The following is a 20362-nucleotide window of genomic DNA, read 5'->3' as shown; positions in this document are numbered from 1 at the left end:
AAAATGACTTAGAAGTAGATTATTATTTTCATTTCTTGGGGGGGGGTATGTTCTACATCCTCAGTAGCATATATTTTAAGGTAAATGCTTCTATAGTTAGAAAACACATTATTAATACTTCTTAACTGTTTGCGACCTAATGAAATTATGTAATAACCTTGATTAAGTTCCTTAATCATAGTAGCCATATTTCATGATCTTAATAACTACATGAGGCAAATGGCTACCATGTTGGACAGTATGGGTCGAGAACACAGGCAGATTTCCTGCTTCTTGCCTTGATGACAACCAAACTCTGCTTTGTTTCTCTAGAGAGTCTTGGGTGAGAGCACATACTCTCTTTTTCATCTTTCTCTGTGACATCTGACCTTTGCCTCGAAGGGGCAGGGGCCAGGAGATAGGAGAGTTTCCTACCCTCTATCAATAGGGGGTGTTTTTTGCTTTATATTGAAGTAGTGTCCAGACCACAACCCTGGGCCAAAGTTCGTCACCACACCTGTGCCTGCCACTTATGGATGATGTGAAGGGTCTTAGGAGCAAATGCACGTATAGATAGGCTTTCAGAACTTAACGTATTGATAAATAGCAGAACTTCAATATCTTTCCATTAAAACTCAGGTGAAAAAAGAGTTTAAGAGAATATTCTGAGCTTGTGGAGATAGCACAGTTTTATGGATGAGTAAATGTTTTCCAAGATCAAGGTAAATGTTAAATACCTGGGAGAGGTTTTTGTTTGTTTTTAAACTCAGCTTCATATCCTTAATAAAGATTGATATGTGGTCATTCTCAAAACGTACTTGTCTGCACAAAGGAGGAATCTACCTGCCTTGGTTAAAATGGTTTCAGTGCATCCCTGTGCTTATACTTAATGATATCTTACTAATAAATGAGTTACTTTTTTTTTTTTACTTCAAATTAAAACAATTGCTTTTGTCATGTTACCTTAAGGCAGTCTCTTTCTCCTCTATCAGCCTATTATTGCAATGTGGAAATAAGGTGTGTGGAATTTTTTAGTTTATTAAGAGAAGCCAGAAGTCCCTAATTTCTCGAATGCCTGTAGGTTGTTACAAATTCGTATTTGTTTCTTCCATTTTCCGTCTTCTTGTAATTAAAAAGATTTTTTCTGGCAGTTAACTGCTTGGTCACTGTTCCCTTTTTTGTGGTTTTAGTTGAAAGATTACACCAGCATCATTAACAAATATGATGAACAAGGAAATGTAAGACACTATTTAACAAGAAAAAAAGTAATTAAAACATTTAGAATATGAATTACAGTATAATCTTGAAGGTAGGGATTGTGGTTTTGCATCTGTTCCTACAGGCATGGCATAATGCCACAGACCTAGAAAGCAACCAATACATATTTGCTTCAGTTTGGTTTAACTGAATGAAATTGGAACTCTTGCTTTTTTTAAATGAGTTACTGCTATGCTCAGTATAAACAAAATATTGGTACTATTATTTTTAGTTGTAGTGAAGACATTTTCTCTGAGTGTACATTTAAAGAAGAGAAAACATTCTATTTTTGTAATTGAGCTAAGTTTAAAGTTACATTATACGGACCTCAACTTTAACTTGGGGGGCAAAAATGCACATTTAAGCCAGTTAACTGTGGGGTGTAATCCTTGGAGAAAAGGCAAAAGATCATTTGACTTCTGCGGTGTACGTTTTACCAAGACTTTACACTGTGCTTTATTTTCTGTTTTCTATCCTACAGCTCCAGTAGTGTGGTTCTTTGCTGCTTTGCTCTGGCTCTAAGTCCAGTGTGATAAAACCCACAATTTTGCAGATTAGTATATTCCAGATTGATGATACACCTTTTCTTCTGGGCCCTCCTTGCCTTTGGTAATCCCTTCCTTTTTCCTGGTCATTTATCTCTGTCATTTCACCTCAATGGGAATTTTCAAACTCATCCAGCTCTTCTCTGGTCTACCGTGTAATTCCCACCTGCTACTCAGTTATCTCTCCTTCTCTACATGGAAGAATAAGGACAATGGGCTAGACCTCTCTCAGACTTTTCCCTCTGATGTATGTAATGTCTCTGGTTTGATACTTGCTTGTGTCCCAGCCTTCTTCATTGCAGCTCCACGGAAGAGGTCTGTCTTCCAGCTCCTCACTAATCCTTCCACCTGTGCACTTGATCTCAGGTCCTTCCTGCCTCCCCTGAGACTTCATTCCATCAGTTGCTCCCTTTCCTGTATTTTCGTCCTTTTCATCCCTATTGGCTCCTAGAATGTATGCTCAAGCTCCTGCTTTTTATTTACTTGATTTAACAAAAGGCTTTTCCAAGTCTTCCTTCTTCTTTTTTTTTAATCAGGTATCTACCCAGAACAGACTATATTCCTCTGTCACAGATTCACTGAAACTATGCCAAAGTCCCCACCTACAGCTTCACTTGTTCTCGGGCATGCTCCTCCATTCCCCAGCTTCAAGCCCGCACCTGGACCACCGCAGGTGTTTACTAACTCATCTCCCTGCCCCCAGTCTTCCCTTTTCTAGTTTATCTTTCCCACTGCTGCAGAGCCATCTTTTAAAATACAGATATGATCATATTACCCCTCTCTCCTTAAAACCCTCAGAGGCTCAGCATTGCCTTTGGGTACAAATTTAAACTCCATAGGAAGATATCAGAGGGCACGAATGATTTGACCCCCAGCTCTCCAGTCTTATGTACTATTGGTTTGTTCTTGAGTCCCACCTGTAGTTCCAAAAGCAGTGTGCTATTTCACAGTTCAGAGTCTTTTATATTCTGAGTCCTCTAGTGGAATAACTTTCTCTTGTATTGCTAGTGATCTCCTACTTATCCTTCAAAGACAGTTGTCAAGCATCCTCACCAGGTTTTACCTGATTTCTCTCCACTACCAGCTTATCACCATTTTGCTACCATGGCAGAGCTGACAATTATTCTGTGGGCCTATTACATAGTTTGTGATACTGCTGTTATTTATTACACAAAGAATTGCAAATATTTGTTTTATGTTTGCCTCTATTTCTAGACAGATCTCCTTGAGAGTAAAGAACCATTTTACCAACCTGTGACTCATCTGCAACACCTAGCATAGTGCCTTGCACACAGCAAGGACTCCATAGATGTGTGTAGAATGAGTGAATCAACAGTTGGATTAATTTTAGCAAATCTTAACCAGTGCTTCTTCTATAGGCTCAGTGTTATACTTTTAAAGTTAGATAATAAGTTTTGGGTTGTATGTTTTTGATATCACTGTACTTGATGCTGGCTACGGTGTCATATAATTTTAAAGAGACCTAAAGAGCAGCAGGAGGAGACATTTGTAGCTAATGACTTAATATGATAGTTACCTGAATATTGAAGTCTTTTCCTCATATTGCCATGGTGCATGGTACAATCTCATCCATTCATTCTTTTCCTGACCAAAGTGTACAAAACTAGAGAAAAGATTTCATGATTTTATGATCATTTTTCTCTTTGCTTCCAGCCTCCCTCACTATCTCCACATAACTGCCAGAGAACTCCATCTCAAATGCAGATCTGATGGTTGACTCCTCTGTTCATGACTCTTCAGTCCTTCCTTTCCATTCTCCTGTACTTTGTCACTTCCACAGTCTCCCACTTTATCAAATTTAAGATCTTGTTCTTAGTTGGACTTCTTTTGAAAGTTTGTTGTCACTCACAAAACTGTTCTATGTCCCTTTTGCACCTGTAGCTGATAACACTCATTATTCTCTCTTCCAAGCATATTGTTCTAGAGGACAAATATAACAACACATTAGTAATGTTTATTAAATGAGCCAGTCTTCTTCAAGCATCTGCTGCACAGGCGCAGAAACAGATAAGTGGTTTTAGTTCTTGGCCTCCAGGGGAACAGAAGGGTTGCCACAACAAACTCAGCAAACAACCTCAAAAGTCCCCAAGAAGCATAAACTCCTGCTGCTGGAAAATCAAAATTAGTAAAGGATTGTGCATTTTTGATGCTTGATCTTAGCTTTGTCCCCTGCATCCTTATGGAGAGATTGGACAATTTTCTGCAGCAACTGGGCCATCTTTAGATCTTTAGAAGAGTACATTTGAGAGTCACTCAGCTTTTGAAGGAATTTAAAATCTCTCTGGTTGCTTTGTGGTGGACTTGGATTGTGCTCTCCTGGAAGCTTGGTCTTTTGACTGACACTGATAAGGTTGGTTCCAAAGAAACCCAGCATTCTCTTTGCCCTGGCGCCACTGGGCCCCTCCACCCTCCTCCCCCCGCCACTCCCTCTTCCTCACCCTTCCTTCTCTGCCACCTCTCTATCCCTCACTTGAACTAGCTGCCAGAGTTCACAGACAGCTGGGCAGAGAGTGGCTAAATCTGCCCAGCTGCCCGGGAAGCTTGGCGGCCAGGCTGAGGGAAGGAAGCATCGGCTCTCTTTGAAGGTTGGCTGCCAGTGAATCTCAGGCAGCTGGACTTCAAAGGGGGGACCGCTGGGCTTTCCCTCCTGTCTAGGCAGGTCATTCCACAGCACTGTGCTTCCGGTGTTGGCATAGTGGCTTTCAAGTTCCTCTTCAATTAAAAAGCTGAATGGAAAGCTGCACTTGTGTTCACATTTGTGTTTCTTATGTGATATAAACGGTCTAAGATCCTCACCCCTCTTACCCCATACTTAAGTGTAAAGATGGAGGGGAAAGGTAACATCATACAAAGGGCAGCTAAGGAGATCCACAGCAGTTAGCAGGATTTCCTCATTGCCAGTTGTAACTTGTTATTTACCAAGTTTTAAATTACTTTAAGGACTCTTTGTGTGATCTTTGCAAGGAAGGAACCTTGGCTTATGGATTGAATTAACTAGTGACCTGGAATTGGGTTTAGTTGTGACGGTGGTTTTATTTGTTTCCAGAAACTGGTCCAGTGCTCACCTATTGTGCTACACTCTCTTGCTGTACTTCCCCAGTTTTCACTTGCAAATTTCTTTCATGGTAATGGTGAAGGGGCGGTGCGGGGACTGGCCTCTTGAAGAAAGAACAAAGGTGCTGCACAAAGTCCAGGCCATTGCTGCTAAAGTCAGAAGAGTTGTGAGTATGTACATGTCCAGTGGTGGATAACAGTGCAGGCACTGAAGCCAGATGCCTGAGTTCAAATCTTGGCTCCTACTTAGTGACCACATGACTTGGGCAACTAACCTTACCTTTCTGTACTGCTGTGTCCTTCTGGAAAGTGGGGATAATAATAGTATTTATCTCATAAGGCCGTTGGAAGAATCAAGGGGTTAATACATAGCATGCATTTAGGACGGTATCTAGCCCACAGCAAGTGCCCAGTAAATGTTAGCTGTTATTATCATGTATCAGATCCCATTGACTGGGACTAGAGTAGGGGTGAAAAATAACTGTTTTTTTTTTTTTACTCCCCCTTTACAGATTAAAGATGGCTAGCTTCTGCCTTAGATGGAATTTATAATAGAATTTCTTCCCCTCAGAAATCCCGAATAGTGCTTAAAAAATGTAATATGTATTTTGAAGGAGAAAAGTTATTTCATGTTATCTACTTCCCGCCAACCTCCCCCTCAACACTGCCTTTCTTGGGGGTGCAAGGAGATGCAATTCATTTAGGACCATTACTATAATAATCTATACAAATCCAAAAGAAGCCTGGTAAAACATGACAGCATGCATATATGTATATACACATTAATATATAAATATTAAATATGTGATTATATAAATAAAAAGATGTTTTAGTGAAGAGTACAATTTCTAGGGTTAGAATTATGGTTTGAATTTTTGCTCTGACAGTATACTAGTCATATGTCTTTCAGTAAGTCACCTTGCTAGCCCCAGTTTTCTTGTTTGTGAAATGAGGTGATTACATACATCTCAGGAGGCTTGTTCTAAGGATGAAATTAGAAAATGTATGTTTTACTGCACCAAGTAGCAGCATGTTCAATAAATGTCATTGTTGTTGTTACTGCCACCATCATTAGTGTTACAAGTTAAATTATTATTGAATCACAAGGAAGCCTTTAGTTTATGGAACAGTGGTTGCCTTTTCCTTAAATTTTTGTTCTCTCTAAAGTAGAGGTCAGCAAACTGTGGGTCAAATCCAGCCTGCCATCTCTTTTTGTAAATAAAGTTTTATTGGAACACAGCCTCATCCATTTGTTTATATGTTGTCTATGGCTGCTCTCTCGCTACAACAGCAGATATCAATAATTACAACAGAGACTGTAGTCCTCAAAGCCTAAAATATTTACTGTGTGGTCTTTTCCAGAAAAAGTTTACCAACTCTTGCTCTAGATACTGTATTTCCCCAGTTAAGATCCAGAGAATGTTAGTTCTCTCTGTGTTAGTAAGTACTATGTGAATAAAAAAAGTGCCATGGTCAAATAAGCATCAGAAATGTTAAAGAGGTCGAGTTGTTCTAGGACTGCTATTTAAAAGACTCTGGCTTTTAATACACTAATGTGCATTGTGAATTTTCAAGACAAGGGCATGGTTTGCAAATAAACTCTATTTTCCCAGGCTTCCTTGGCCCCCACCCCCACCCACCTCTGGAGAGGATGATGTTACACAAAACATTCCTCTGGGAAACCCTACTTTTAGGCTGTTTCTGGAAGGACTTTTTTCTTAAATCATTCTTCTTGGTGATTTAGGTGATATCCTCATTTGGAAACCTAAGAATATCATATGAAATTCTGTATCCCCTCATTTTTTCCCCAGTAAAAAGTATACTTTGCTTAAAATCAGAACAGTAAAAAAATACCAGGTATTTGAATGTTCTAATCAGATAATATCCCCATCTTTAAATGATCCTATATGATGTCTTAAGATTATAAATGCAATCTCAAAGTCCAGCATTTCATTTTATTCCTTCTTCAAATTCTAAAAGCTTGGGTTTTCTGTAGGGCTTTAACATTTTTTGCATTCAGCTTTCTGAAGCATAAATCTAGAGTGCCTAACTGGTATAGCAACTGACTTAGCTAGAGTTTATAAGAAGGGAGATTAATGTGAAGGTAACTTGTGCCTTAGCCATAAGGGGTTTGTTTTATAGACTAAAGTAAACACCTTGAATTTCAAGTTGCAAGCACATGGGGAGCCAGAAGATTCCAGAGCAGTGGCGTCATATGCAGCCTGTGACTCACACATCTCAGTGACTGAGCTTTCTCCTGCAGCTGCAGCTTCCAGCTGGTCATCAGATAGAGCCCTAGGTAGTCACACACTGCAGTCACCTGGCTTCAGATGACCCAACAGGCATGTAATTGCAACACTGTCCAGTTATGAATGAAGGCTGGCTATCTCTTTGCCAAACACAGTTGGAAAATAAATGCTAAGTCATACCTGTTTTCTGAAATCACAGTGGTTGCAACAGTGAACCTGGAGTAAGAGTGGAGAATCTTGCTGGAGAGTTCAGCTCCGATCGTTCTGTCTCTGCCTGTCTCTACTTGTAAGCTTCCCCATTAAGGCAGAGGCCAGTTCCTGGTCTTTTTGATGCCCTCTAAACCTGGCTTATCGTTGATACAGTAAATGTTTTATGAAAGAATAAGAGGTCTTACGTGTGTCTCCCCCTTTTCCAACTTGCAGATCATTTCAGGAACATTCCATGTGGCCTCTTCATTTATGTATCTCATTGTTGTGTGTATAATAGGTCCTCGGTAAATGTGGTTTACACTGTAAATGTGGATTCTAAAAGTTTCATTATCACACTTTTATGGGAGATGATGAATAGACTTTTCAGAAACCTATGTCAGATTATTATTGTCTTTTGGCTTTAAATTATTTCTTTTAAACAAAGGAAGGGAAGGAGGGAAAGACGGAAGGAATGAGGGAAGGGAAAAACATCTTGGCTAGAGCATAATTATCTTTTTAAAAAAAGTTAGAAACTTGGAAAACTGTCAACTTAGTATGAAATATATTATTTCCTTGAAACATACTCAAAAGTTCCCAGTTTCATTTGCTGTATTTATTAAGTCTGTTCCTCTTAAAAGCACCATGATATGTGATGTATAACATATTATACTGTTCTAAGACTCATTGGCGTTCTTGGAGTTCAGATGTGCCTGGGAAAGAAAGAATCTGAGGCTGACCTACTTGAAAGAAAGGATCGGAAATGTGGGGAAAGAGCTTTTATCTAGTACAATAAAGAAAAGCAACTTAAACACAGTCTTCCCTTCCCCATCCTCCAAGAATGAGCTATTTCTAAGCATTCTCTTCTCTCACTGCAATGTTGTCTGCTGGAATCATCTTATTTGGTGTCCAAGAATATATACAAGAATGGCTGCAACTGGTTGGAACCAGACTACAACTACCTAGAGACAGTGGTGATTCCAAGCGACCACAGCAAGGATTGAGAAACATTGCTAGAGAGAATTCTTGCTCTCACAGGCAGATGCAGAAAGGCAAGAGAGGAGCACAGTGATCATGTTAAGTATAACACATGATGAAGTTGAATAAATTTTAATTATTGGATTCCAGGACTAGTTTATGATGGATATTATTTGGTAGCATGCTGAGGTAGGGGAGAGGGAATCAACCTTCTTTAAAAAGTTATGCTCCTATAGTATCATCTGACTTATAATAATGCCAAACACATATAATGTTTACTATCTGTCAGGCACTGTTCACATCCTTTATATATTATATTAGTTACCTATTGTTAGCCTGACAAACTACTCTGAAACTTAGTAATTTAAACCTTTCTTGTTTCTTACTATCCTTTGGGTCAGTTGGGCGATACTTCCGGTCTGAAATGGCTAGGCTGATTTCTCCTGTGTTCTCTATTGCATCTACAGTTAACTAACAGCTGGATGGTCTAGGATGTCCTCACCCACATGTCTGGCTATTGGCTGGATGTCAGCTGGTGCTATGGGGATGACTGGGCATGTCTCTGATCATCCAGGAAGCTAGCCCGTGATTTTTCACAAGATGGCTGGATTCCCAAAACAGCAAAAGAGCAAGTCTCAATGTATATGCCTTTGCTGTTCTCTGCTTGTGTCTTGTTTGCTAGTGTCCTCTGTTCGGCTTCTCCAAGAAGCAAATGCTAAGGCAGCATAAGTTTTGTAAGCGATCTATTGCCAAAACTCCTGGAAGGGAAAAAGTGAGTGGGGAGCCAGAAGAGGAGGCTAGAGAGTACCAGATGGTGATACAGGCCCAACTCCTATGGAAGAAAGAGGGAAGGAAGGGGGAATTAGGGTTGGCTAGGAAGAATCTCAGACAGCAACACAGTTCTAAGAAAGCTTTGGCCAGGCCAGTGGGAAGTCCTTTTGCCAGAATCACCTTAAGGCTTTATTAATATGCTCTAGCTATGATCTGTCATTCATCACAGCAGCTACAATTGGGAGTGCTACTTGATTAATTCTGTAGTCAGCTATCCCTTTGTGGAAGGACTAGAATTATTGCTCCACTGAGAAGCACTGTCCTTTTTGTTAGGAATCTGGCTACCTCTGTAGTCAGTAGGCTCCTGATCTGAAAATAGGCTTAGATATGGGAATAGAACAAGGGATCATAACTTTTTATCGGGGTGACCACCTTCAGCCTCCTCCTCCTCTGTTCATCTCTCTTTTTGATCATAGAGATTAAGCATTACCTTTGTTGTCTGCCCATCTCTTCTCCCTCTAGGAATGCTGTATGCTATCAATCTTCTCCACAACTCCCTGCACATTAAGCCCCCTTTCCTGCCTCTCTGACTTTGCTAGTCATTATACTTTATATTATAGTAATTGCAGCCTTTCGGCTTCTAGTAATTAAGCACTGCAACCTGGCTATTATTACTTTGGGCCTCATCATCCCTGTGGATGTTAATTTTAATGGTCTGGCTCCGTGACATTAGCCCTGGGCTGCAGTGGAGAGCTGCCATTGAACTTCTCAGTGATACTGTCTCTCTCCCCTGTGCTTGCTGATGTTCCCTATAAATGGTGGTTCTTCTGGGCTCTCCCATGAAAAAATAATAATCTGTGTTTTCTGGTCTGACACAATATATCCTTTCCAGTATGTCCACTTCCCCAAGCCTTCTTATTCTTTTCTCTGTCCTCTGTTAGAGCGATCAGGGTGTTTTTATTTTACTCAACGTTGGCCATCATTTTTCCAGGCATCTAGTAGCATCCTAGCAGCTTGTTTGCCCCATCTCCTGGGCTCCTTTTCCAAAAATCTGCCCCTCCCCCAAATCAAGGAATCCTGCTTATCTAGTCTTACATCAAAGCCCCCTTGATTAAGCATCCTCACACTTTAAACTCAAGGCACGTCATGGCTCCTCCCAGTAGCTGCTAGCTAATTCTTGTGTTCTTTTGGTGTATAATTTCTTTCCTCCTTTCAGCTACCCACCCCCAGCTGAGTAATCTTAGATTCAACCCTAGTTATTAGCCTAGCAGCCAGGAGAGGAGGAGATAGGGGAAGGTCCTCATGGGGGAGGGGCAGTAGCATCTTCCAACACAAAGGAAGTTCTAGCTCTTCATAGGGCAAGAGTTGGCCACCTCTGTAAGCTGTGAGAGTTCCAGGGGCATCTGCAGATCCAGCATTCTATGGACATCCATCCAGATATCCTGTCCTTACATTTCAGGGTCTCAGGTTTTCCCAACTGGAGCCCTGATCTTAGAATAACAGACCTGTCTTGGTTGAGCATTTAAATGTCTCTGGAGCTCTACAAATCTAACTACCAGATCACTTTTGCTCATTGCTCAGCTCTGTCTGTTGTTCCATTGTAGGAGATGAGGGCCTCTTCAAAAAGTACTCAAGTTGGCCCCCTGGCTCTCCCACGTAGTCTTTAACTGTTAATGGCCCTCGGTTTCTCATTATCCCTCTGTAGGGTATCAGTACGACTTAGCAGTAGACAGATAACACTATTATCTTTGTAGACATTGCTCCTCTCATATCTTTTAAATGCCTGAAACATTGTACCCACAAGGACATTCCCCTATACCAGGAAGTTTTCCCAGGTCACCTCCAGTGAAATCTGTAGCAGTTGAACCAATACCAAGCGCTAGAGCGTATCTGCACCTCATAGTCCGCTCAGAACAATGTCCTCTCTACCTACCAGGCAGTGAATGAGCCAGTCGCACATTCTTAATTTTACCCTGATGTTGTGGATCCCTCAGGGCACCACTTGTGTTAGTCTGGGTCCTCTGAAGTCAAATAGCAAGAGCAGGATTAAACATGTGAGATTTCCTGGGGAAAAGCTTGTAGGGGGAAACGGGGAGAGAGCCTGAGAAATCTGGAAAACAGAGCATGATGCATATCATAGCTCTGTGAAAGGAAAGAAAGAAATATTAAATGTTCATCTGATGAATGGATAAATAGAATGTGATACATTTATACAATGGAATATTATTTGGCAATAAAAAGAAATAAAGTACTGACATATATCTACACTGTGGATGAACCTCAGAAACATTATGCTAGTGAAAGAAGCCAGTCACAAAAGATAGCATATTGTGTAATTTCATTTATATGAAATGTTCAGATAGACAAATGTACAGAGACAAACTAGAGTAGCAGTTGCTTGGGGCTGAGGGGTTAGGGGGAAATGGGGGAGTGATTGTTATTGTGTATAGGATTTCTTCTTGGGGGTGATGGAAATGTACTAAAATTGATTGTAGTGATGATTGCCCAACTCTGTGGAAATACTAAAATCGGTGAACTGTATACTTTAAGTAGACAAATTCCATGGCATGTGAATTACATCTCAATAAAACTGTTAGAGTAAAATAAAAGAAAAAAGAGGGCTGTGCAGATTCTTAGACTGTAGCACAATGTCAAGAAAGTTTCATTCAGATGACAGGAGTCCTTTATCCCCATGTGCTCACTCATTGGCTGGGAGCAGCCCTTGGAAAGCCCAGCCAAGTCACGGGCACGGGGAATGGTAGTTACGCTTTTTACCGTGGGAGATGTGAGAGGCACATTTTCATGGCTGCATGTCCTGTATGCCCAAACAAGTCACATGTCCATACCCAAAACCCAGGTTTTGAGAAGTAAACGGCACATCTTGATGAAAAGAACAGCAAAGTTATATAACAAAGGAGTGTGCCATGCTTGCATCAACTTACTAAATTCTCCCAACAGCTGATGTGGATACTATTATTATTCTCATTTAATAGATGGCAGAGGGAGGCAAAGGGAGGCAGAGGGAGATTAGTTCGTCCAAGATCATACAGACAGTAAGTGGTGGTGAAGCCTAGATTTGAACTTGTCACTCTGGCTGCATCGCCTGTGCTTTTTATCATGATGCCATATTTTCATACAGTATGTTAATCTGAATATCACAGAATCAGTTGAAGTGTTATTGTCCATTTCTCCACACTAAAATGAAGGCTTCATGGGAGTAGGGAATGGCAAAGCATGTTCATATGACAGTTTCTGTTCTTTTGTATACATTCTCCTCATTCTCCTTACTACAAGTCTCCAAAATCAGAGAAACAGGAGCAAATTATGTCAGTCTAGACTAATATTTATTCTATTCTTAATCTTGCCATTTGAAAAAATTCTGGTATATTTTAACCCTGGTATAGTAAGTGACTCTAACATGTGATTGAAAATATGGAATTGCTTGGTTTTTGAAAACAGACTCCCAATGAGAAAGAAATTTTATATCTATTGAGGGGGTTCTTAGGAACAGATTTGAGAGAACAGTCAAACATTAGTACCCCTCGTCTGTTAGGGATCCCTGCATTTGCTTCATCTTGCTCTTGGAGTTTGTGTTTTGGTAGCATAGTTGCATGCCAGCAACTTTCTGAAAAGAGGTACCTACTACAGAGTTAATCAGTGCATGTGGTATTGACATAAGGCAGGGATTAGTAGGTCAAACACAACTCAGTGTCTTTGGTAGTTGAGGAGAAGGGGAGGGGTGAGAAGATGTGTAGGGTGTGTTATTTTAAAAATTACCAAACTGAGACACAGAAAGATTAAGCAGTTTGGCCAGGGTCAAACTAAATGTATCAGATTGAAAATTTAGGTAAAGTCAGCTTGGTTGTAGTACCGATATTCTTTCCATTAAAATGTTCTCTGTTTTCAGCCCAGCAATTCATTTAAATTCCCTCATTTAAAATAATTTATTCCACTGTCTCTATTAATTACAAAACATGTTTTGATCATTTTGAGGGCAGTCATTCCTCTTGTATTGATCGACACACACTAGAACAATGAAGATATTGGGGTCTAGGCAGCCCCTGGATGTAAACGCACCATCATAGCACCACAGAATGTTTGCATTATGTTTAGGATTCTGGGAATGGTGTATTTAAGACTCTGTGGAAGACGTCATATTTTTCTTTGAGAATTTGGCAGACTGCATTAGAGAAGAAAAACTAGAATTAGCATAGCCACAGAGGACAGGAGCAGGAGTCATAAGTAGATACTGGACTTCTAGGAAGGAGCCTTGGACCCAGTTTAAGAAACGTGTTCCCAGTTAGAGCCACCCAGAAATGGACTGATGTTGCTCTTAAGGTAATGAGTTCTGTACTGCCAGAGGCTCTTGACCATCTGCTAAGAAAGAGTATTAGGGACAGTTTTACCAATTGGAGTTTGTATGGTATGATCTCAGGAGAGGGCCTTTAAAAGTCTAGCATTTGTGCTTGCATTTTCCATCACTATGAATCTGTGAGACTTGATACTCTTCAAATCATAGCATAAGGCCCTCCTAAGAATAGGAAACCTATATAAAGGAGTTAATAATCTCAGCTTCCCTGAAGAACGATGTTCTTTGCTTGGGATGATCATAAAATCAGTTAAAGGAGAAGTCGCAGTTTTAGATTTCCCAAGTTATGCCAGAAGTGTTTTTAGTCAGGTCGGTTCTGTTTCTGAAGTGTAAGGGTGTTTGTCATCATGACTGTCCAAGTGGTGATATTTTATGCAACTTTAAGATCACCTCTGGCTATCATTTTATTTCGTTAGAATAAACTTTTGTTATTGGGTAAAGTGAAGTTAATAATTGAAGAGCACTTTTGACATAAAATCTGTGAGCTGTTCATCTGAAGTGAGGACATTTTGCCTTTTTATTTTATTAGGTCCTTTTAAAAGAGGAAATGATTTAGATTATTTTGAGTGCATTCTCTCCCTTGAAATCTTGATTATTAACATGCAGCCATTTGTTACTCTAAGAGTGTTGCACTGAGATGTACATTGCTGTAGCAATAGCAACTATGGGAAGTCAGAAAGACAAGGTGGGGTTTGTTTTGTGGCATATATTCACACATTTGGCATTATAAATGATGAATTGTAAAAATTCCAAATCACCCAGCCTCTACTATAGTGGCCTTTAAAGTAGTACCTAAATGAGGAGTCATAAAAGTGTGGCACATGAATATTTGGTAAAGTGCTTTCTTACTAGATTAAGGCAAAATCACCTGTAGTCATAATTCCTTATTCCCGTTCAGTTCCTTGTATTATAGTTAGTTATACTATCACCTGTTAGATCCAGTAGAATCTTAAGTTTTGAAACAGTACTTTTTCTTTGCTTGAATACCAGATGGCTATATGCCTTTAAAACCTAGAATCCCACTCAGGGCAGTAAAAGGAGGAGGCAAGACCAATTTAGGGAGCAACAGATTCGCAGGCTCATCTCATCCCGCTCTCTGAGCAACAAGGATGAGAATTAGACTATCACAGGGAACAACCTGCTTGCCACAGGGCTCATGTGGAAGCTTAGATTCCTTTGGATTCTGTACTTTTTAGGGTTCTTTATCCCACTTTCCTGGTATACACACACACACACACACACACACACATCTATGTGTATGTGTGTATTTATGTGTTCAAATGTTGGCATGCAAAATCCATTTTGTCCTAGTAATAATAAAAAGTACATATTGATCAGTTTGTTGAATTATAAAATATTATATATACCAGTTTTTGTCTTTTCCTTAAGAATCACAGAGCTGTCAGTGACCCTAGAAATCATCTGGTGCAATCCATTTATTTTACAGCAGATAGACTTGTGATCTGGAGAGACAAATTTGTCTCCAGTCGCACTGCTAGGTTTTACTGAACGAAGTCTGGATTTCCTATCTCCTGGTCCTGGCCAAGTTTTACTATACTGCACTGCCTTACTCCTCCTGGAATGATGGGTCTTCCTTCTATTTAGATGTGTATATGTATTTATGAGCATTAAAAAGAAACAAAGCATTTAAAACAAATAAACAAAAACTGAGTTAATTTCACCGAGAGGCCAAATTTAAGTACAGACATTTTGGTAACCTGCTGTCACTACCATATCTTTCAGAAGTTTTATTTAGAGTTTAGTTGTTGATGACTTGATGAAATATGACTAAGTGGCAAATTTTCCTAATTGAGTTTGGTAGCAGAGTTTTGTTTTTCTAAGGAGCAAAATACTCCCAATCTATTCTCCACATATGTCCAAAATGATCTTTTTAAAATAAGCAAACCTAGTCACATTCTCCTCTGAGTAATCTCCAGTAAGTAGTTCCCTTTTGCCTTCAGGATAAAATCTAAGCCCTTAACATGGCCTACAAGGCTCCTGGTAATCGAGGCCCTGCTCACACCATCCCCCCACTTCTCCTTTCCCTCCAGCTGATGTTAGCTGCTTTTAGTTCTCGGACTACAACTAGCTCTTTTACCTTTATGCACATGTTAGCTTTCTATTGCTTCATAATAAATTACCACTAATTTAGTGCCTTAAAAAAAACACCCAATTTATTATTTCACAATTTCTGTAGGTAAGATGTCTGGCATGGTGTGGTGGGATTCTCTTCTTAGGGTCTCATCAAGCTAAAATCAAACCGTTGGCCAAGGCTGTGGCTCTCATCGGGGGCTCAGGGTCCTCTTTCAAACGCACTGGTTACTGGCAGCATTCAGATCCCCATTTCCTTGAGTCAGCAGTGGCATGTCAAACACATTTGATTCTTCCAGTCTCTCTGACTTACTCTCTGTCGTGTCTCTGTGGCTTCCTCTTCTGTCCTCAGCCAGGAGAAAGTTCTGCTTTCAGGGTCACTACTTCAGCCCCACCTGGATAATCCAGGATAATCTCTTTTAAGGTTAACTAGTTAGTAACCTTAGTTATACTTGCAGAGTCCCTTTTGCCATGTAGAGTGACATTGTTTATGGGCATGACACCAGGGGATGGAGGTCATGGGGGTCAAAATTCTGCCTACTACAACACAGTACCCTGTGACTGGAATACTCATTCTTATCTCTGCATCCTACTCCTTCATCTGCTAACTCATACTTTCGTCCACTGGGTCTCAGGATTTCTTTTTGCCCCACTCCTTCCCCCCCCCACCTCTCCTCAATGCTCACTTATTACTCTTCACATCCCCTTTGTATCACTTGTCACTTCTTATGCTTACCCATATTTTTTCAGGGGACTGTCAGCTCTCTAAGGAGAAAAGCCATGTTTATCTTGTCACATTTGTGTTTCCCTGTTTAACTTTGTGTCTGTCATATAGTTGATGCCCAGTTAAAAGAAAAGTTGAGTCAGTAAATTATTTGTACCCATGAAAGGTGGAAGCATGAGGACCATGTTTAATACAAATTTCTAAGATTATCAGGGGAAGAGAAAGGACAAATTTATTTCAAGATATACAAATTATTAAAACAAACAAACAAAAACTCAGCCTGCTTTTATGGGGTAATGAGGTGCTCCTCATTACTGGACGCTTTGAAGTGGAAGCTCACTGACAGGGTGTCAGGGATATTGGTGGGAGGCTAACGGACATGAACTCTGTTTTGTTACTCATTTTTGTTAGGGTTGACATAAGACCAAAGGAGATGGATTCATTTGTATTCCTATTCCTGTGGCTCCTAGGAGAGACCTACGTGCTGTTATCACTAGCAGTGTCCCTGGTCCATTCATTGCGATTATCCAGCCTGGTGGAGCTGGGATAATTGACTCCCTAGTATTTTGCCTGTGCTGGTTTCTGGTTCATCAGTGAGTGACAAGATTAATATAGTAGAGTTACTTTTATAAGTCATCAACTGTGAAGAAGCAACATTAGAAGTAAAAAGACTATTAACATACATCACTAGAGAAAGGAGTATCATGTAGTGTTTAGGAGTGGGCCTTTTGGTTCAGACACCCAGCTGTACCACTTACTAGCTGTGTGACCTTAACCCAGGTACTTAAGTCTTTGTGGTTCAGTTTCCTAATCTGTAAAATGCAGATGAGAATAGTAGAACCTAACTTGTAGAGTGATTGAATTAAGTAGACAAGATAGTAAAGGGTAGAGTGAGTAGGGTATGATTAGCATTGTGTCAGGGTTAGCCCTTGCCCTCTTCCTCCTCCACAACAACGTTATCCTACAGGCACATTAAAGAGAGTTCAAGACCTACAACCACGTGCACAGTGTCTGGCATGTACTAGGAATACAACGATATATATATGTGTTAAAATAGTCACCGTGCCCAGTGGGGGCTTGAACTCACAATGCTGAGATCAAGAGTCACATGCTTTACTGACTGAGCCGGCCAGGCATCCCTACAATTATATTTTTAATTTAATAAATAATATGTTCATTTGTAATTTTTATTCATACTTACTCTTTCAGATAACTGTAGGAAATGGTCCCAATAACTTTATGCTGTAAGAATTAAATACTGTGTTAATCTTGTGTTGCTCAGAGCTTGCTAAGGCATTCTGAAAAATGGGACTTAATCTCTTTTTTATTCTTAAAGTAAATGGATGTTTTTAGAAACCTTTTGAATTATTTTCCAGAATAAAGAAAACTATAGTCAAGTAAAATTTATATTTTACATATATCATTTTCTGGATGATAAAGTAAAATACCCTTGCCACAAAAATGTTCTCATTTGAATTTAGATGAGATGTTTACACTTTGCTTGTCTTTGCAAACAGGTTCATCCTAAATTCCACTATAAACAAGCTCATGACCCAGGCACGGACACTTCTTGCGTGGCTTTTTCCTATGATGGTAATGTCCTTGCCTCTCGTGGAGGTAGGTTAAAAACTTTCTTTTGGATGTGTTTCTGTATTTAAAAATGATCATAATTAACTCTAACAAATGTTACACTAATATCCTAACAGTAAAGCTTGCTGTGCTTTTGTTAATGTGCCTTTGCCGGTCTGACTTTTTTTTTTTCATTAAAATGCATTTCTAACTTGGCAATATTGTTTTCTTAAAAGGTATCAAGTAAAATTTAGAAAATATGTACTTTTTTTGCCTAAGTTTTTATTTTAGCTTCAAATTCCATCAGATTTTGAAGCCTCAAAGGATGACCTTTGCCTCTAACTTATGGAATTTTATAGATCATGTTTTACATTCTTCCTATATCATTTTATAATTTAGAGTCTTCTGTTGGCTCACCATTTATTTTTTTTTTTAAGTTTGAACACTGTACCTCAATTTAGTTTAAAAAAAAAAAAGTTGTGTACCTGGATGTTAGTTTTTAAATGGCTACATAGTTCTATATGGCCATATTATAAGTTTATTTATTCACATTCATATGGTTGAATATGGGTTTCTTCTTGCTGATTCTTTCTCACATGGATGAGCTTAGTGTTGACAGAAGGAGACAAGGGAATAGTAAGGGCAGCTTATGAGCAGAGCATTCTGGGAAGTATGGGACATGACTGAGGATCTTCCTGTAGGCCCAACTGTGGGGAGGGAAAAGAATCAGTAGAGTAAGTAGATTAGAGCCATTACAGATGGCTTTAAATATCACATAAAGGATTTAGTCTTTATTCTGTAGGCCATGTTAATCTAGCAACACTACATTCGGTCATTCACTCAGCTGCTCTGTGTTGAGCAACTACTCTGAGCAAGCATTGTGCTAGGTGCTGGGTCTAAACTGTGAACATCATAAACAGAGTTCCTTCTCTGATGTAGGGAGTAGTGGGAGTGAGGAGGAGATAGACTTGGCCTAGCTCTCGCTAGATTCAGCCATTGCATGTTTGTGTACCTTGGGAACTGCATCAGATTCTCTTTCCTCTGAGGAAGCCTTGTCTATTATATCCAAACTACCCTCACTTACATAATTGTAAATCATCAAAGCACATGTATTTTCTACTTGTGGTATATATGGAAAAGGGGGGTCTGTATAAAATATGTATTTTGGTCCATCAGTTCTAACCTATTTGAGTCCTGAGATGACTCTTAATTAAGATTATATATACTCCTTACTTAAAAATAGTGGTTCTTACTCCAAGAGTGTGTATCTGAATCTTCTGAGAAAGTTTTTCAAATGATAAATGTTTCGCTTGGAAATTCTCACATTTACTCTTGCAGCTTTAGAATGATATACCCAAATCTCCAACATGGAGTGGGGAGACAAGAGAATAAGAGGGAAGCATGGTTTGAAAATTCCTCTCAGAGGATTCTAAAACAGACCAGCCCCAATCCAGTTGATAATTACTAGAAGTATAGGACTAATAACCTCATTTTAGTCAAAGCCATTTTGGTGATAATTCATACCTTCCCCTTCCATCCTATAATAACTGTTAGGTTACGTGTCACCAACACAGCATGTATACCGTATTCCATCACTTTTCTTCCTGAATACATAGAATATGGCAGATGGAAGTCTGTTCAGCAGAGCCCCCGGGTGTTGTAAGGTACGCCTGCTAGCTCCAGAAACTGTCACGTTAGCGGAACTGTGTAATGCAGATTAATGTCTTCTTATTGTTTGAGAATTATGAGGATATGTAATCTTTTTTTAAAGACTAAAAGCAAAAAAAGGTGAGTCTTACAAAGTCCTTCTATTTTAAGCAGGTCCCCAGTCAGCCAGTTGTGGATTAGTGCACCTGCCAAAAGTTGGGTTTCAGAGGAACAGTCACTTGGGAGAGAATGGAGATTTTTATTGAAATCTCCACTCACCTCACTTGCACCTGATACTGATTCTTTATTGGACCCAAGGGGTTGAGGCAGATCTCAGCTGTGGACACTGGAGAGAAAGAACAGCAAAGACATTACTTATATGAGTTTTGGCTTTCATTCTGGTCAGGAATATTAGTTAGTAGCCCTATAGAAATATAAAAAAAAGAGATTCTTAGAAGGATATTCATTATACTTTAAAGAGCTTTTGGAAGAGCTGTACTCCCCAGCAAAGTGAAGAATGATAGCCGCAGGTAGAGTTACACTGGAGGGAAGAGAATCACATGGCTCACTCTCATTAATGTTAATGGATAGCTTCATCTACACACCAGGGGGAGAAAGGATCTGTTGTGAACTGAACTATTTTCAGTCCTGATGGTTGTTAAATTAACTTCTTCTTAAGAAGTCAGGTTATGCTCAACTATACCATAGGGGAACTGCCAGCTGCTGTAAAATCACTCCTTAGAGTAGATTCTCCAGGTTTCCCTCTAGCCTACAGATGCTCCCTCAGTTTGAAAATTTATTTCTAGAAGGCCAGTTCATTATCATAAATCTTTCTACTGTTCTCACATCCACTACTTTCAAACTCCCTAGTTTTAAAACAGTAAAATTCGCTTATGTGCATCTTTCTCCTTCCTTCCTTCCT

The 20362-nt window shown here is 39.6% G+C and overlaps 1 protein-coding gene across 2 annotated transcripts in view; it reads left to right on the top strand.

Annotated features, from left to right (window-relative positions):
• The window catches only part of WDR70 (WD repeat domain 70), a 303131-nt gene that overhangs the window by 225346 nt on the left and 57423 nt on the right, over positions 1-20362 (top strand). For both annotated transcript variants that reach the window (XM_034656990.1, XM_034656991.1), the window contains exon 11: positions 17742-17841. In XM_034656990.1, the coding sequence (XP_034512881.1) occupies positions 17742-17841 (100 nt within the window). The remainder of the gene's footprint in view (positions 1-17741; positions 17842-20362) is intronic.

The sequence above is a fragment of the Ailuropoda melanoleuca genome, chromosome 3 (genome assembly GCF_002007445.2).
Source record: "Ailuropoda melanoleuca isolate Jingjing chromosome 3, ASM200744v2, whole genome shotgun sequence".
In the NCBI taxonomy this organism is placed as follows: Eukaryota; Metazoa; Chordata; class Mammalia; order Carnivora; family Ursidae; genus Ailuropoda; species Ailuropoda melanoleuca.
This window is presented reverse-complemented; position numbering and strand designations above follow the sequence as displayed.